This window comes from Zeus faber, assembly GCF_960531495.2.
Source record: "Zeus faber genome assembly, chromosome: 6".
Lineage (NCBI taxonomy): Eukaryota > Metazoa > Chordata > Actinopteri > Zeiformes > Zeidae > Zeus > Zeus faber.
This window is the reverse complement of record NC_137201.1, coordinates 2795584-2812258: the sequence shown is the minus strand read 5'-3', so window position 1 is coordinate 2812258 and position 16675 is coordinate 2795584. Positions and strand designations below refer to the sequence as shown.

Genomic DNA, 16675 nt, shown 5'->3' with positions numbered 1-16675 from the left:
TCTCTCCGCCGAGCTAATTCCAGTTTTGACCCAGACACAGTGGGATTTGTTCCATCAAAAGTTAATTCGGGCCTCGTCTAGCCGCACCCCCCTCCCCCCCACCCCCCGAGAAAAACCATCTGCCGCAAACCAATGCATTCCAAACCATTAGCTTTGATCAAAGTTTGTCGTTATATATATATTTTTTTTAATCCATTCTGTTGTTGTAGTCTGATCTGAAATCTGCCCGACTCTTTCCTCGCCTGCTTTATTTTCTTTTGTTTTTAATAATCTCTAACCTAGTATGTCCAGATAGACCGGCGTGGCCTTCATCATGCCAAACAGCAGCTTCTGAATGTCCTTGATGTTCAGGCGCTGCTGGGGCTCCCTCTGCCAGCAGCCCAGCATCATGTCGTAGACCTCCTTGGGGCAGACCCTGGGACGCTCCAGCACCCGGCCCTGGGTAATGCACTCAATCACCTGGAGAGAGAGAGAGAGAGAGAGAGAGAGAGAGAGAGAGAGAGAGAGAGAGAGAGAGAGAGAGAGAGAGAGAGAGATGGTTTTAATTGATGACAAAAGCACTTCAACCAAGTCATATTTAAGTCATGGTTTATTCATTAACTTCAGTCAATATTTATTGAGTCAAATGACCCGTGGCTTCACCCGACTAAAGTGACATTATATTGAAAAGAGAGAGAGAAAAATGGTGGATTTCAAAGGGCTTACAAGGGCATGAAAGGAAGAAAACAGCCAAAAAAAAACAAAAAACGGGGGATGTCCTTTTGCCCATTATTTCATATAATGTCACCTGGACCTGAAGGTGCACAGGTGACATTTTATGGGTGAGTCCACGATTGGAGTGCCAATTGTGTCTCACTGATATTAAATTGACAAATATTGATGTAAAGTAAAGTAAAATAGCTTTAAGTTAAGTGTCCTATACAACAACCCACAACTTTCAGATAAACAGCTTACTGTAAAACATTAATACATCTACTATCAACAACACATAGAAAACTGCATCTTCGTCTGTCCAGACCCACCAAACCTAAATTTTACCTTTAATATGATCGTTCAAATCCTTCAGAAATCATATTCTTTTTGCATTGCACTACACGTTAGGTAACTCATTAGAATATCCTTTTTGTCCTCACACTGTTAGCATGAATACTAGTCACATTTTGTACATTTGCTAATTCAATGTTAAAAACTCAACCCTGTTACATCAACCCCGTTATTCATGTAAGCCATCTCCAGCATAGAAACCTTGTAAAAAGAAAACAGGTATATCATCACCTGAGATGGGTAAACACATTTTTTGAATGGCTAATTGCATGTTTTCTTGAAAACATTTTGGAAAAAATAAAGGGCATTTTTAAGGGCTGAATGGCACCCTAGTCGTTCAATCACACTGATATATTTGGCTGGAGGGGAATCCAGACTGGTCTACATTCAATTTATATTAAAAAATAACTAGACAATATGTTATTCTTTAATGCTTTTATGTGATAGCATATGGGCACTGGCCATTGGGAATAGTTGGCTATATGTTGCTTGGCAACAATTTGTTAGTCACCCTGAGGGGACTATTTTCTTTTTGTCGGCAGAGATGGATAAGCAACAAAATAGGGTTGACGGATTCTTTAGAATACCCCCCAGAATAATACAACAATCTTTTGCTCATGGTCATTAACTAAGACTACCTAGGAATAGTGTGGATGACTAGGAATTACTCTCTACCTCATTATTGGCCAGTTGGAACCATGGTTGTTTGCCATAGGTGAAAATCTCCCACAGGATGACTCCAAAACTCCACACATCGCTCTCAGTGGTGAATTTTCTGTACATGATGCTTTCTGGCGGCATCCAGCGGATCGGCAGCATGGTATGACCTCCCACCTGAATAGAAAGAGAGACACACACACATTTCAGATAACAGAGTTTGGTGCATTTCTTATGGATGGCATTTAACTGGCTAAGTGGCGGCCATTTGCCGTCTATCTTGGTTAAATAAATAAATAAATAAAGCATAGCATGTAGAGCATAGCCGGTAGCTATGAAAACAGACTGGCTACTTAAATCACTCACAAATTGCGTGTACAATCAGATTTTATTGCAAAGTGCATGAATGTTTTCACAAACACAATAGCATTCATCGTCATCTTTTGGCTTCTGCTGAGAAGGTCTTATTCTCCGCTAAATATCAATAACAATAGTGACGACGCTCATACTAGCAAATGTTTCAGCACACCCGTAGACCTAATCAGCTCGTAATTCTAAACTATATGAAGACAGCTTGTTCAAAGTGATTAATGGTGATATATAAAGCTCCCAAGGGTGCGCCGTCAAACCCGACAACAGGGGTGATTCGGTTTTTCTTCAGGGACCACGCAAACGCTGTATGTTCCGAAAGCGATTGTTCTCAGGTCCTTTCTCCTCTTCTCTGGGCTTATTTCCACAAAGCGCTTCAATCCGCATGCATGTTTACAGTGTTGACAGGGCATCTACCTCCGCAAATCATCAACATTTGCAGCGGCTTAGAAACAATAGCCATTGCTATCTGGTTCGTCCGGAGCAGCAAACAATTGATGTTATTCTGTGATGGTATGCTTTGTGAACGCCGATTGGCCAGAATTTATATAAGATGAATTTAGGAAAGTTGCGTGAATGAGAAAACACGCATACGGTTCACGGGATTAAATTAGATCTGTCTCCAGTGTAGGCTGTGAGCCCAGGGTCTTAAGTAGAGAGGGAAAACTACTGGTGTGTGTGTGTGTGTGTGTGTGTGTGTGTGTGTATAAATATATGTATATATATATCCTCACTGGCCTCAATATTTATATATATATATATATGTACAGTATATGTATGTGTGTATATATTTATATATATACATCTTGCGATGCACCTGGACACATCATCAGTGTTGTATCCTGGGTTCATTAGGTGTTTCGGGTCTGGCAACAGACACCCTCGCCCAGGCGACCCAGCCAGGATTGATCAAGTCCCAACTTGTGTCATGGTAGCACTACCTCACCCATGCCTCTCCTCTCCTGATCCACAGCCGACTTGAGGCAATTTCAGCTGCCTCTGTGACCATCTTTATGGCCCTTTGCTTCCTGGCTCCTGTGATGCCCAGCATGTTATAGGCCCTACTGAGGGACTGGCCAGCAAATCCTCTGCTCCCTACTTTGATGGGCTCACACCTCGCTCGCCACCCATTGGCACGGCACTGCTCCACCAACTCGGCATACTTGCCTGTCTTCCTCTCATTGGCTTCCTCGATGCAGTCTTCCCAAGGGACAGTAAGTTCCAACAGGATGACCTGCTTTGCGGCTTCTGAAAACCTCACTGGCCTCAATGTTGTGACGGCAACAGTTACTTGGAACTTGAGTTGCTTCCCCAGCTCAATGTTCAGCTCCCAGTCCTGTGTTGTTGAGAGCAGGGCGGAGGAGGGGCTCCTGGAAGCTGATGTTGGCCTCTGACCAGTTCTGTTGAAAGCTATGGTTTTCTTCACTGGGCGGATGTGCTTGCAGTGGTTAATTCCACTGCTGATGGTGTCGGCGATGTCCTTAAGGACTTGGTCATGACGCCAACGGTAGCACCCCTCACCCAGGGCTTTCGAGCAGCAGCCGAGAATGTGCTCCAGGGTCCCTCTACTCTGGCACTGAGGGCATGCTGGTGACTTGACTTTCCCCCAGATGTGAAGGTTGGATGGGCTCGGTAGGATGTTATACACAGCCTGGATCAAGAACTTGATGCGGTCGGGCTCCGCTTTCCAGAGCTCGGCCCATGTCACCTTTCGCTCCACCGCTTGCTCCCATCTTGTCCAGGCTCCCTGCTGCCGCATTCCAACCATCTGAGTGGCACGCTCCTTCTCGACTGATGCTCGTACCTCCTCCTGGATCATGGCCCTCTATCCTTCCCCTTTGCCTTATCGTAGCATTTTTTTTTTGAGCTACTACCAAGGCCAGCCCTTCCACTGGTCACGTGCCCACCAGTGCGTTGTGTCTCAGGCGAGACTCAGCAATCTCGACAGCCTTTGCTGCCTTCCACTTCCGACCTGTTCTGACCTGCATGCCAGCCTGGGATACCTCCCTTGTACAGTTCACCCTGAACTCTTCATTTGGGCTGCTGAGGGGCAGCTTCAGCATGTTGTTCTTCCCGTACAGGGTGATGTGCGATGTTGCTCAGGCTTCGAGGAAGACCCAACAACTTCCTTAGAAACCTACTGACTCTCCTCTCAAATCCCTCAATGGTGGAGATCGGGACTCCGTAGACCAAGAGGGGCCAGAGGATCCATGGAAGGATGCCATGCTGGTATATCCAGGCTTTGAACTTGCCTGGAAGGCCTGACTTGTCCACCACCATCAACCACACTTCCAGTTCTTGATTGTTCGCTTGGATGGCTGCCTTGTCCCTCAAGCTGCTGTTAAATACTCTTCCCAGGCTCTTCACTGGTTGATTGCTGATGGTATCAGAGTGCTGCCAACACTGAAGTTGTACTTGTCGACACTCTTGCACTTCTTTAGCGCCAGGGATCTGGATTTCACTGCTTGGTCAGAGCTTGGTCGCTCTGTTGCTCATGGTGTATGGGGCCTTTGCTGCTTTCTTTTCCTCCAGCCCGAATCTCTCCGCTGCTAGAGAGGCAATAATGGTGGCTATTGATTGAAGGCGTCGGTCGGCTTCCCCCTTGGCTGTTGGTTCTAAGATGGAATCAGCGTCTTTGTCCAACTGGAGCCACTCCTTCTCCTTGATAGCTTGGGGCCACTTGACAAGATGATGTTCTGAAATGCGTGGGGCCGAGGCTTGTGTCACCTGGAGGTTCTGAGCACTGTGTGTTGACTACGGTCCTCCTGCATCTCACCAGGTTTTGCTCCTGTACGCTGTAACATTCGTACGGTCTACACACATCCCATTTTGGCCTGGTGGATCTTCAGGCCATGCTGGTTCTTGCAAACTTTGCTGCAAACACAAACCATAATCGTTGTATTTCTGTTGCCGTTTGTTGTCATTCTTTGGTCCGTCCGACTGGGGTGCTCATCCTCCCCACCCCGTGGGGTATCTTTTCTTGGGTTGATTCGTAGCTTTATTTGGGTTCTCCCTCTTGGCAGATGGAGGATGGGCTGCTAAACCTAACTGCCCCAGTTGCTGTCTCTCCGGGCTGTCCACTGTCTTTTTAGCTGTTTCCATTCTTTTCTTGGTAGTCAACCAGACTGTTCCTGGTAGTCACTGGTTGATCCTGTCACGACCAGGGCTAGGAGAGACCCAAACGCACGACACGGGGAGACGGGAGGCAGACTAAGGATGTATATTAGCCCACACGGTGGAGCTGGCCGGGGGGACCCGGTCAGGTGGGGATGGAGCAGGGCTGGGCATGGATGTTGATAACTGAGTAGAGAGACGGGGAACCGGGCTGGATGGAGAAGGACGGACAGCCTTGGTCGACGAGCGGAGGCAAGCAGGTAAACCGGGCTGGCTGGAGAGGGACGGACAGACTGGGTCGACGAGAGGAGACAAGCAGGTAAGGGGAAGACGAAACAAAGAGACATAAACTAGGGACTTGAAACAAGCACTTGGAGCTAGGAACTTGGAACTAGGAATGGAGCCAGTTGCTGTACAACTCGGGTAAGCTAGTTGACGGTCTGGCAAAGAATGACTGGGAAGCTGGAGACTAAATACTGTGGGGAGTGATGCAGGTAATTGATCCCAGGTGTGTGCAATTGGCTCAAGGGGGAGCTGCAGATGAGGCAAGAGCGGCATCTAGTGGTGCTGGGAGGCCGTGGGCCTAACAGGTCCAGAAAAAAACTTTATATATATACATCTTGCGATGCACCTGGACACATCATCAGTGTTGTATATATATATACTGTATATAAATATATGAACAAAAGATGTGTCAATTATTGTTTTGGGACGTTGAAACAGGTGGTTATCTATAGCACTGAATTACTATAATGATTATTATTATTATTATTCCTACTATTTTTGTGTGGGAAGGCCTTAGGACCAAGAAACGCGGTGAGGGCCCAGCGATGTCTACCCCCTGTAATAAAACATCCTGTTGCTATCAGTAGGACACACTACATAAGGACACGGAAACACGCCCTGACGGAATTTAGGAGAAGTATTCTGACGGTTCATTCAATATTTGTGAAGACAGAGCGTTTTTTATATATATTTTTTTTTATTATAATTAAATACATTAAAAAAATACATTTTTTCAAAGCTCGTTGTAGCAACTCATACAAACAACTCTAGCCCGGTCAGTTTCAGAAGGAATTGAAATGTGGCCTCATTAAGATGTAATTAGTTTTTTTTTTTCTTCCTTACAGTGTATCACCTTCTCGTTAGACAGTAATAGAGGTGCCCCCCCCCACCCCCGGCACCGTGATGGATGTGCAGTAGATGAAGATGTATGAAGAGCCCTTCGGTTTCCTCTAATAATACATGATGTACACCATCCTGTGCGTTAATTAATGGTCGGGCCCATTTCATGGGTTTTTACTGCCACAAGCACGGTGATGTATGGGAGTATGAGACTGTGCTGTTATCCGCCAGTTTGTATTTCATCTCCTGTCCAGGATTTAAAACATTGGTTTTAAGTTGTGGGAGCGTGGTCAATGAATGCGGTTGAATGACAACTTAACTATTTTTCAACCCGGGCCTTATTATTTGCATATTTGCAACCATTCACAGCACAATCTCGAATCTGACCATTTCACTTTTGATAAACGTACCAACCTGCTACAGCTTCTCACTGTGCTTCAATGTAATCCGGGGTTAAACGTTTAAGCCTTTAAGAAACATGTCGAACCGCCTCTGTAGATGACTGAGAAACAACATTTTAATAATGCCTGGGTTGAAAAATAGTAAACCTATCTTTTAATCTAGGTTGGCAGAGTGGGTCGTCAAGTAATTGGAAGATTGCCAGTTTCATTCTCCGACTCTTTCTGGTAGCATGCTTTAGTGTCCTTGAGCAAGACCCAAAACCCATGACTGCTCTGGTGAGCCTTTGCACGGCTGCCTCCATTGGTTTATAAAATTACTTGTATGTCAGTTTGGACAAAAGTGTCTGCTAAAATGATGTAAAAAAAAATTGTGAGGTAAAAAGCATGCTATGTTTGGGTTAGGGTTAGGGGTAAGAACCAAAGAATCACAGAAGCGACTATACTATCCTGCCACGGGTAGATTTTCTTCTTTAAATCAGACATGACTAATGGTGGGTGTGTGTGTGTGTGTGTGTGTGTGTGTGTGTGTGTGTGTGTGTGTGTGTGTGTGTAGATAGGTTTGGAGGGAGTTAGGTGGAGATGTACAAGGAACTCCAGAATGAATTCCCTTAATAAAGTGCATATAGAGGGCATGACGACTCCATCATCCGCCCTGATTCCTAAAAAAAGAAAGAAAAAAAAATCTTATAGCGCCTTGACTAATTTAGTCCAATATGCGGCACCTAATCGAGGCCCTGCATAACGGATGGTTTCTGGTGGGTGTCGCTGACAAATTGCCTCTGTGGCATTACTCCCCCCCCACCCCCTCCTTCCCTAGCACCCCAACAATCCTAGTCCTCTTCCTCTCGTTCTGTGTACAAGAGTGTGTCTGGATGTGTACAAATTCTCCTCTTTTCCTCTCTCCCAAACCCCCCATTAACCAACTCCTTTCCTTATATTTACAACTCATTTTCCATGCCTGGATCTTGCCTGTCTTTGGCGATTTGCTTCTTTGGCGAGAAAGAAAACGGCATCCGTGCCGAAGGTTTTCCCAATATCATCAACTTTCTCATGAAAAAGTTTCTTTTTTTTTTTCTCCAGGGCTCCAGACTTACTGTTACATCGGTGGGACTGGTATGCCTAACTTTTTCATTTAGGTGCAGCAACACATCATTTAGGTGCACCCAAACATTTTCACACCAGAGTTACGCATCTTAGAACCCGGGACAGGGGAGACAGGTGAGAGGTTACCTCCGGCGATGATGTCAGGTCTGGGCTGGGTCTTTCAGGGCCAGGGACGGATGTAACTGGCACCGCAGCATTTTTATTAATAATAATAATCAATAATTCTAGAGGTGTGCATCTCTCCCTTATAAGAAGATCCGATACGTATCTAGATGCATAGGCTACAATACGATTCAGGGACAATACACTTTAATACTAAATTATTTGGTGCAATTTAATAATACGTAATATTCAAGTAATACAATGCAATCTGATTCAGTTCTTAATATTTGTTTAATGTAGATTTTGTAATTTTCCATTATAAAATTAAATTAGCCAATTCTATTGAAGTCGCATTGCTTACCTTCAAATAGATATATATTCATAAAAGACCAGGGAATCCTGGTCAACAAAGTATTTTTGTTACTTGATGGAAATTAGATATAATAGTATCTAATATATTCTGATTCTGATATAGTGATATATAATATAATTTTGTAATGACCACGGATGCTTTAGAGTATTGTTAATTGTCGGTTATAATGTGTTTCTCTGCGAGGGGTTCACAAGTCGGTTCAATGGCGTAGGTTATGGCCAAAACAGTAGCCTGGAATGTAACAAAAAAGCTCAGTGTGTAATAACAATCTTGTGGCTTCTTCCACCATCTAGATATCATATCAGTTGAAGCTCTGAACGGCATGTTGAGACGCAGTGCCGGGTTCAGGCTGAACAGGGATTTAGAGAAAGATTTTTGATTTATTTCGTTTTTTAAATTTCTTTCTTGAAAAACCTAAACATATCTCTGAGAATTGGAGTAGAGTTTTTCTTTCTCCTCAAGACAGCGCTGCGCCGTATGTGCCGTGCTGGTTAATTTTAGATCTATTTATTTTCGTTAGTTTCTACTTGTATGAAACAAACATTTTAAAGCCAACTAAGGGACTGTCCCGCTCCACCTGGGACAGTCGATTGCTTAATGGAGAGGGAGAGATCTCTAGTCCACTGTGTCTCCAAACAAAACTATTAGTATTTTGATAGTAACATGACTTTAAGAAGAATCTTTATTTGTCACACACACGACAACACATGCACTCATGCGGTGACAGCGACCAACACACACACACATGCTTCAAATGGTGGCTGATGAAATGAGATCTCTGCTTTTGACCCATCCTGGCTTGTCCTTCCTCCGGGGGGCAGCCAGGAGCAGTGGGCAGCAAAAAGCGACGTGATCGGGGACCAGTTACAAATGTCCATCGCTGGTCAGACGATGATGTTGCAAGGAATGTGAGAGGAGTACCAGGCCCGGTCTCACACATACACACACAGACATGCACCCCACATGTGCAAGATGTACATAAAATCTCACTAGTTCTTGTTTCTAATATTTGTTTAAATGCAATTGTCTGCACACTCAGTTGGCATTTGTTAAAAAATATTTTTACACTTTTGTTTTCTTATCAGACCTTTTTTGCGGCAAAAATGGTCACACCCCAGAGCCCTGACCAATGTGCATCTACAGTCACACATCATTTGTTTTGCCGAATATAATATCTTTATATGTTTCTTTATTATATCATACTGAAAATTGAATAAAACAAAGTCTTGGGTTCCCTTCCACTACAGGCTAGTAGTGCCCGAGGGCCCCAAAACAGACCATATTCTAGTGAAAAAAAGTCTTTCTCACAAAAAACCCAACCACTTTTGCACTTTATATATGTAATTTTAGACATAATGTAATGTGCAACTTAGTAAATTATTACTACACCGGCCATATAGGTGGCCATGCAACGCTTATCGGGAGCAGCATTAGGGTTTGAGTGTCTTGCTCAAGGAAACACGGTAAGCATGCTGCAGAGCCAGGGATTGAACCGACCATCTTTCACAACGACCCGCTCTCCCTCCTGAGCCATTGCCCCCCATAAAAATGAAATGCCCAAAAGGAATTGTCCCTAAAAGGAAATGTAGGATTCAAGCCCAATTGGTCACTCCATTTACACATGCATGAGCAATGGAAGTATGACCGGCATTCTATTTTGTGGAATCACGGGGAACACACACACTGGGGGGGGTTCAGTGATCGTATGATTTAAAAGTATTTAATACGAGTGACTTGAGTGTGTGGCGTTTTGTGCCCTTTGAATGTATTGTTCTCTGTTCAGAGAATTGACATCCGGCGTATGGACGTCAAGTATAATCGAAGACAAGTCAAGTCAAGGTAAGTTTATTTCTATATCCCTGAATCACAGGGCAGCCTCAAAAGCTTGACATTTCACATAGAAATGAATGGCATCCCTGGTCTTAACCCCCACAAACTGCAACGGAGGCCGAGTGGGCAGCGCCGTTAGCATTATATAAGAAGTCTTAATCTATATAAAGTGCTATAACCTCTATAGTATGGGAGTCTGATTGTAGTGATGCATGACACCAAAGGTAACTGCCTCCGGTAGAGGCAAAGAAATCAAAGTAATAAGCCACAAGGTCGATCTCAACTCTCCCCCAACTATTGAAGCCATAGAAAATCCACGCTTCCTGTAAAGGCGCTAAAACGCTAAGCCCTCAAAAAAGAGCTGCGGATGTGGAGCTGGACTTCGGTTGCTAGCCGCATGAACATCAGCGGAGTTGCCGTGCACTTTTGCTGAACCCAATGCACCGAATCCCTCCGATAATTCAGACTTTCAGTGGCAATCGCTCGTTACGTCTTTCGCTCTCTCTCTCTCACTCTCTCTCTCTCTCTCTCTCTCTCGCTCTCTCTCTCGCCAGATAGCCGAGCGTGTCATATCTCTTCGACTGCGGGGGGAAAACAGCCGGCACAAGGGACAGAATTTGCTGTGAAGAAATTAAAAATATTTTCCTCACCCTTCCGCCCTCCCTCCCTTCCTCCCTTCCTTTCTCACTCTCTCTTTCCCTCTGCATTAGTGTGCGTGTGTGTGTCTGGTTCTGAATTGGAGATCTCTGATGCATGTTAAACAGCAACTCATTTTACTCTGCCACAGGAAGTGCAAACGGGGATGTGTGGACATGTGTGGCGTGTGTGTGTGTCTCTGTGTGTGTATGTGTTCATATCTGTCAATGTGCTCATGTGCACATGCAGATGTGTATGTGAGTGTGTTTTTGATGTGTTTTCCTGTGTGTGTTTGTGTGAAAATTATAGAGAGGAAATGATAACGTCGGTGCGTGTGTGTGTGTGCCTCGTGTAAATATGTGCACAACTCTGTCATTCAACACTGTTGTTTCAGTGTGTGCCTCCGCATTTTGCGTTTGTTCTCGTGTCAAAGTGACAATGTGTGTGTGTGTGTGTGTGTGTGTGTGTGTGTGTGTGTGTGTGTGTCCCTGTTTGGGAACAAGATTTGCTTGGCAGTGAATCAGCAACAGCAGCTATCTGAAATCACTAGTCTGCCTCTGTGTTTATTATGTGTTTTCGAGCTTGGACTGCCTTTCAGTCCCTTGTGTAAATTGATGTCATCTGAGCGGAATCGCTCATATTTATTATATTTATAAAATAAAAAAATGTGCATTGCAACCACCGCCATTTAGGACGCAGAACAAGAACTGCAGTCAGGACACAGACGAACCACGTTTTTAATAATCGACGGCATTGAATGACAAGGCCTTTTTACACAAGAAGGGGCAAAAAACACTGACCCTCAGAAGCAGAAGCACTGACCCTCACCGGCGGATTATTTCCTCACCGTCCCCCTATACTTCATGGACCACTTCATGTGGCAACTGCGGTATATTAACCCGCCATATCAATTTCCCAGCCTGCGCTCGGTTTATGCCAGCGACGGCTCCAGTTGCTGTGGAAAGGGGTCACAATGAAAAGAGAAGTCAGTCTGTGTTTCTAAGGGGAGGGTGGTGGGACTCTTCAAAGCAACCCCTAGTGGGACATTACGGCGGCCATTACAGGGAAAAATAGTCCACGGGAGCTACTTAGGAGGAGCGAGTGGGTGGGTGGTGGTGGTGTGTATGTGTGTGTGTGTGTGTGTGTGTGTGTGTGTGTGTGTGTGTGTGTGTGTGTGTGTCTGTGTGTGTGTGTGTGTGTGTGTGTGTGTGTGTGTGTGTGTGTGTGTGTGTCTGCGGTGTGGGGTGGCTGGATGGAGTCATTGACATTTACTGCTAAATACAAATGATTTCCCACCACGCCAATTAAATAGCGTGAGTAGGAGTCTGCAGGAGAAGAACAAATCAAGCCTCCAAGCTCTAGAAAAGACAAACTTGACTTCTGAGGGAGAGCTTGACCTCTTTAGTTGCTCTCTCCAGTCTCGGCATGCTTACATTGGGGAATCTAGCATTTCACCCAGGGGTCAATAAAATGTCATTTGGAGATGTATATATATATATATATATATATATATATATATATATGTATAGATACATGTATATATGCACCGATCAGCCACAACATTTTCACTGACACTGACATTGCTGCATCTTGTTCCAATGGCACCTGTTCCAGTGGTGGGATATATCAGGCAGCATGTGAACAGTCAGTTCTGGAAGTTGATGTGTTGGAAGCAGGAAAAATGGGCAAGTGTAAGGATCTGAGCGACTTTGACAAGGGTCAACTTGTGATGCTAGACGACTGGGTCAGGAGCATCTCCAAAATGCCAGGTCTTGTGAAGTGTTCCCAGTATAAAGTGGTTAGTACCTACCAAAAGTGGTCCAAGGAAGGACAACCGGTGAACCGGCGACTGTGTCATGGGTGCCCAAGGCTCATTGATATGCATGGGGAGTTAAGTCTAGCCCGTCTGGTCTGATCCCACAGAAGAGCTACTGTAGCACAAACTGCTGAAAAAGTTCATGCTGGCTATGAAGGTGTCAGAACACACAGCACATCGCAGCTTGCCGCGTATGGCGCTGTGCAGAGTCATTACATTAGAACCACCGGAAAACATGTCCACCGTCAGCAGGATACTCAATAAGAACCCAATGAGAATTCTGCGGTAAAAGAAGCATAAACTCAACAGTGAGAGGAGGTGGGAGCGGCTTTGCTTTGCATAAAGATGAAAAAAAAATTAAATAAAAAATAATGAAATCAACCTCAATGTCATTTATTGACAGTACCCATTTTCCTCAAATAGTGACCGTCGCTTTTAGTTACCTCAACTGCAGTCTGGGTGCCATGCTCCTCAAAATAAACAAACTATCTAAAATATTTAAAACTATCTTAATCTATCTAAAAAACTTGCATTATTTTTTTGTTCGGAGACACGGGACATGCAGTGGACCAGAGATCAGTCTCCATTATGCAATCCACTGTCTGACCCAAGGCGGAACATCCTTTGGTTCAAAATGTTCATATTATACAAGTAGAAACTAATTAAAATGATAGATCTAAAATAAAAACACAGTAAAACCAGCACAGGAACTGCACAGATGCTCAGTGCGCTCAGAGCGCGGCGCAGCACTGGAGGAGAAAACGCACGCACACACACTGACTCAGATTCAGCCTGGTTTACCGCTTTTTATTTGAGTACCGGTTTATATTTGAGGAGATACGGTATATACAAAACATGCTTTGAATGGAAACAAGCTCTTGCAATCGGGAAAAGGAGGGGGTTGAATGACCCAGAAAGGGAGGTTGAGGTCCGTCCCCTGCCATGATGCAACGACATTTAGACCAATCGCGACAAGGGGAGCTCTCAGAGGGAAAGAAATACAAAAGACAAAGTTTGCCTCTGTGGCTTGGCAGAGAACACTGCAAGAACCCAGATCACTGGGTCAGTTTGTTCTTATCTTGTTCTGCAGACGTCTTTTTGGTCCAAAATGTCTACTTCTTTTTAAGTGTACCTCCACCTTCAGAGTGCCAATGCTGACCCTGGTCCACCGCCGAAAGCGCCTACAATAGTCATGTGAGTGTCAAAACTATACCATGGAGCCATGGAAGAAGGTGGCCTGGTTTGATCAATCTAGTTTTCTTTCTTTTTCTCCGTGGGGTTAGGGTCTGATCCGGGACCTTATTAGCGGTGGTCTTAATGCTGTGGCTGATCAGTGTGTATAAATATATCTAAAGGGTGCCGATAGTTGGACTTTTTCATCCAACGTCTCGAAGTACGACAGTGGAAAACATTCCGGCGCTACAAAAGTAGCCATGCTACAACTCACCCAGTCTAATGTAATTAGAATTTCACTCAATTTATCTGTATTCAAGACGATTTGATTCAAAATTTGCAGTTGCGGTTGGTCGGTTAAACAAAAAAAAAGCTGCTGTCTACAAACAGGCTTTTCCGGGGAAAGAAACTCAGATAATGGACAACATTTTAAATGTAATAATTGTATATTGTCTCGCAAATTTAACAATAAAATAAAATCATATGTTATACTGATGAAAATTTAAAATTTTAATTCTGTCAGACAACTAGTACATTTAATTTAAAATTATTTGAAAACAATGGCAAGCTGTATGAGTTAGAAATATTGGAGTGATGAGCTTGAATCCCCCCATTGGATAGAACAGTAGAGTCTGACAGGTGGATACAAGGGAGATAGAGGGAGTGCAGCAACATAGCAAGCAAAGTGGGCAGAAAAGCAGGAAGCAGAGTAGGTAGGGCAAGAGGGATTGGCTGCTTGAATAGACTGGCCCATGATGGCGTGGAAGCGTGTGGCGCCATTGAGTTGTCTGACAGAACTAGCTCCGCAAGCTATGCCTCCTTTGCGAAATTGTCAATCACTTTGTCAAAATGTTGACAAGTAGCATTTTGGCGATGATCTTATGAGACAGGGCTGGTTCTCCACTGAGATCCAGAACAAGGAGAAAGAATAAATGTCGAGTTGAAGCCGATCAGATGCGATGATCTTACCCGGTAGTAGTCCGTGCTGTAAATATCCCTGGACATTCCAAAGTCTCCGATCTTTACCAGGAGGCCATTGCCCACCAGGCAGTTCCTGGTGGCCAGGTCGCGGTGCACAAAGTGTTGGGAGGCCAGGTAGATCATCCCAGCTGCGATCTGGCTGGCGATGTGCAGCATCTGGGACATGCCCAGCTCACCGTTGGTCTGGAGGGGCTGTCCATCGACCAAGATCATGGCATCTGGCCCGTGGGCTCTGCAGGAACGAGAAAAAAGCGCCAGTCAGGACAAGAGGAGGATCCATTGATACTTACGTACATACATACATCGTCGTAGTAGACATTTCATGAAAACGTATGTCATGAAAAAATGTGACTCAAACTTAAAATGCCTGTGTAATACCTGTGGTCGCAAACGGGGGGATCCTCACAATTCCCATGTACACCCTCGCACCCCATAACATGCATAAATGCATATATAATTACATCCATATATGTACATTGTTTTTGAACTGGGGAACTTGTTAAGAGCTATGAATGGCAGGAGGGGGATTCAGGCTACTGTCCAAAAACTTGTTCCATTTCAACAGACCCATCGCTGCAGGCATTTTGGAAGAAGCCAGGAAACATGGGGCAGTCAGAGCAGATTTCGGCCATGGTAAGTACTTTACGTGTGATGTGGCACTGCTGTCGAGGTCTGAGGACTGGGAAGCGAATGACCTTGGACACCATGTACAGGGCCGGTTCTGAGCACAGGCCTTCTAGGGGGCGCCTAGGGCGCCAATCATCCAAAAGAAGGATATAAAAATGAAAGAAAATAAAATTATGGAAGAAGATTTTTATATAATTTTAGAATACAAAATATAAAGATGTTTGGTGCCCACAGATGTTATTTTTTATGTTTTATGGAGGACCTATTATGCTCCTTTTTACACAAGTTAATATAGGTCTCTGAGGTCCCAAAAACATATTTTTGACGTTTTTTACTGAAAATACCACTCAGATTATGCATTATAGCCAATCTAACATACCTTTATACCATCCTGGTACAAAACGGGCTGTTTTTTTTTGGGAGGAGCCACCCTCCGGAGGCCCAGAGTTCTGTGAGCCAATGGGGTTTGAGCACAAACTCAGGGTTCTATGAGCCAAGGGCCTCTGAGCGTGGCTTCCAGGTTTTGTTATATTTACACCGTAACTTTCACTGATTTTATCTTATCAGTCCACCAAAATATTTTCTATGTACCACTTTTTCTTTTTCTTTAAGATAGAAACACACAGCACAATTATTTTCAAGATACTTAAATTTTCATCGTCTGCAGTTTCTTCACAGACAGTTATTAATTCCCCTTTCTTTTAAAATATTTGCTTGTTGAGTTAATCTGAAGGGGGGCGGTTCTAATTGTAATGCGTCTCAATGCTACGTAGTACTGAGAGACAAATCGGAATGGCTCGTTTCAGGACTTCATGTATTCTGAATAAGAACGCTCATAAAAAACTGACTGAGTTGTCTTGTTTCCAGGTTTGTGTGTGTTTGTGTGTGCCCATCAGATAACAAAATGTACTGTATGTGCACAAGTACTGAAAAAGTGAGTTTTGCATAAGAAAAATGACATTTTTCATTTTCATGTTTTTTTAGTTTTGCCCAGTTGTTGCGTGCTGGCAGCTGCTCTGCTCTGGTCTCAACCAGGGGCGTATCGGCAGTATCAGGCGTTTTCTCTGTGTGCTGCTTGACAATGGGGCCGATACATCGCAAAATATTGGGCCGGTGTTAACTAGACATGACTCAGAGGATATCCGTTTCGTATTTAGCCAAAGACCGGATCTATTCCCCACCGAGTGGCTCAGGTGTCCAGATAGAAACAACAACGAGGGGGTAGCTGTGACCATTTTTGTAGACCGTTTCTCTTTATCTTGCTGTTTCTTCACACTACAAACAGCAACAAGTAAACCTCTCTGCATCCTACTGTTCTCTGCC

The 16675-nt window shown here is 44.3% G+C and overlaps 1 protein-coding gene across 1 annotated transcript in view; it reads right to left on the bottom strand.

The window, feature by feature from the left end:
• Window positions 1–273: 273 nt before the first annotated feature.
• Window positions 274–16675, bottom strand: part of ntrk3a (neurotrophic tyrosine kinase, receptor, type 3a) — a gene marked incomplete at both ends in the record, with an annotated part of 251997 nt that continues 235595 nt past the window's right edge. The window contains 3 exons of the mRNA XM_080002340.1: window positions 274–459; window positions 1720–1878; window positions 14714–14957. Of these exons, the coding sequence (XP_079858466.1) occupies window positions 274–459; window positions 1720–1878; window positions 14714–14957 (589 nt within the window). The remainder of the gene's footprint in view (window positions 460–1719; window positions 1879–14713; window positions 14958–16675) is intronic.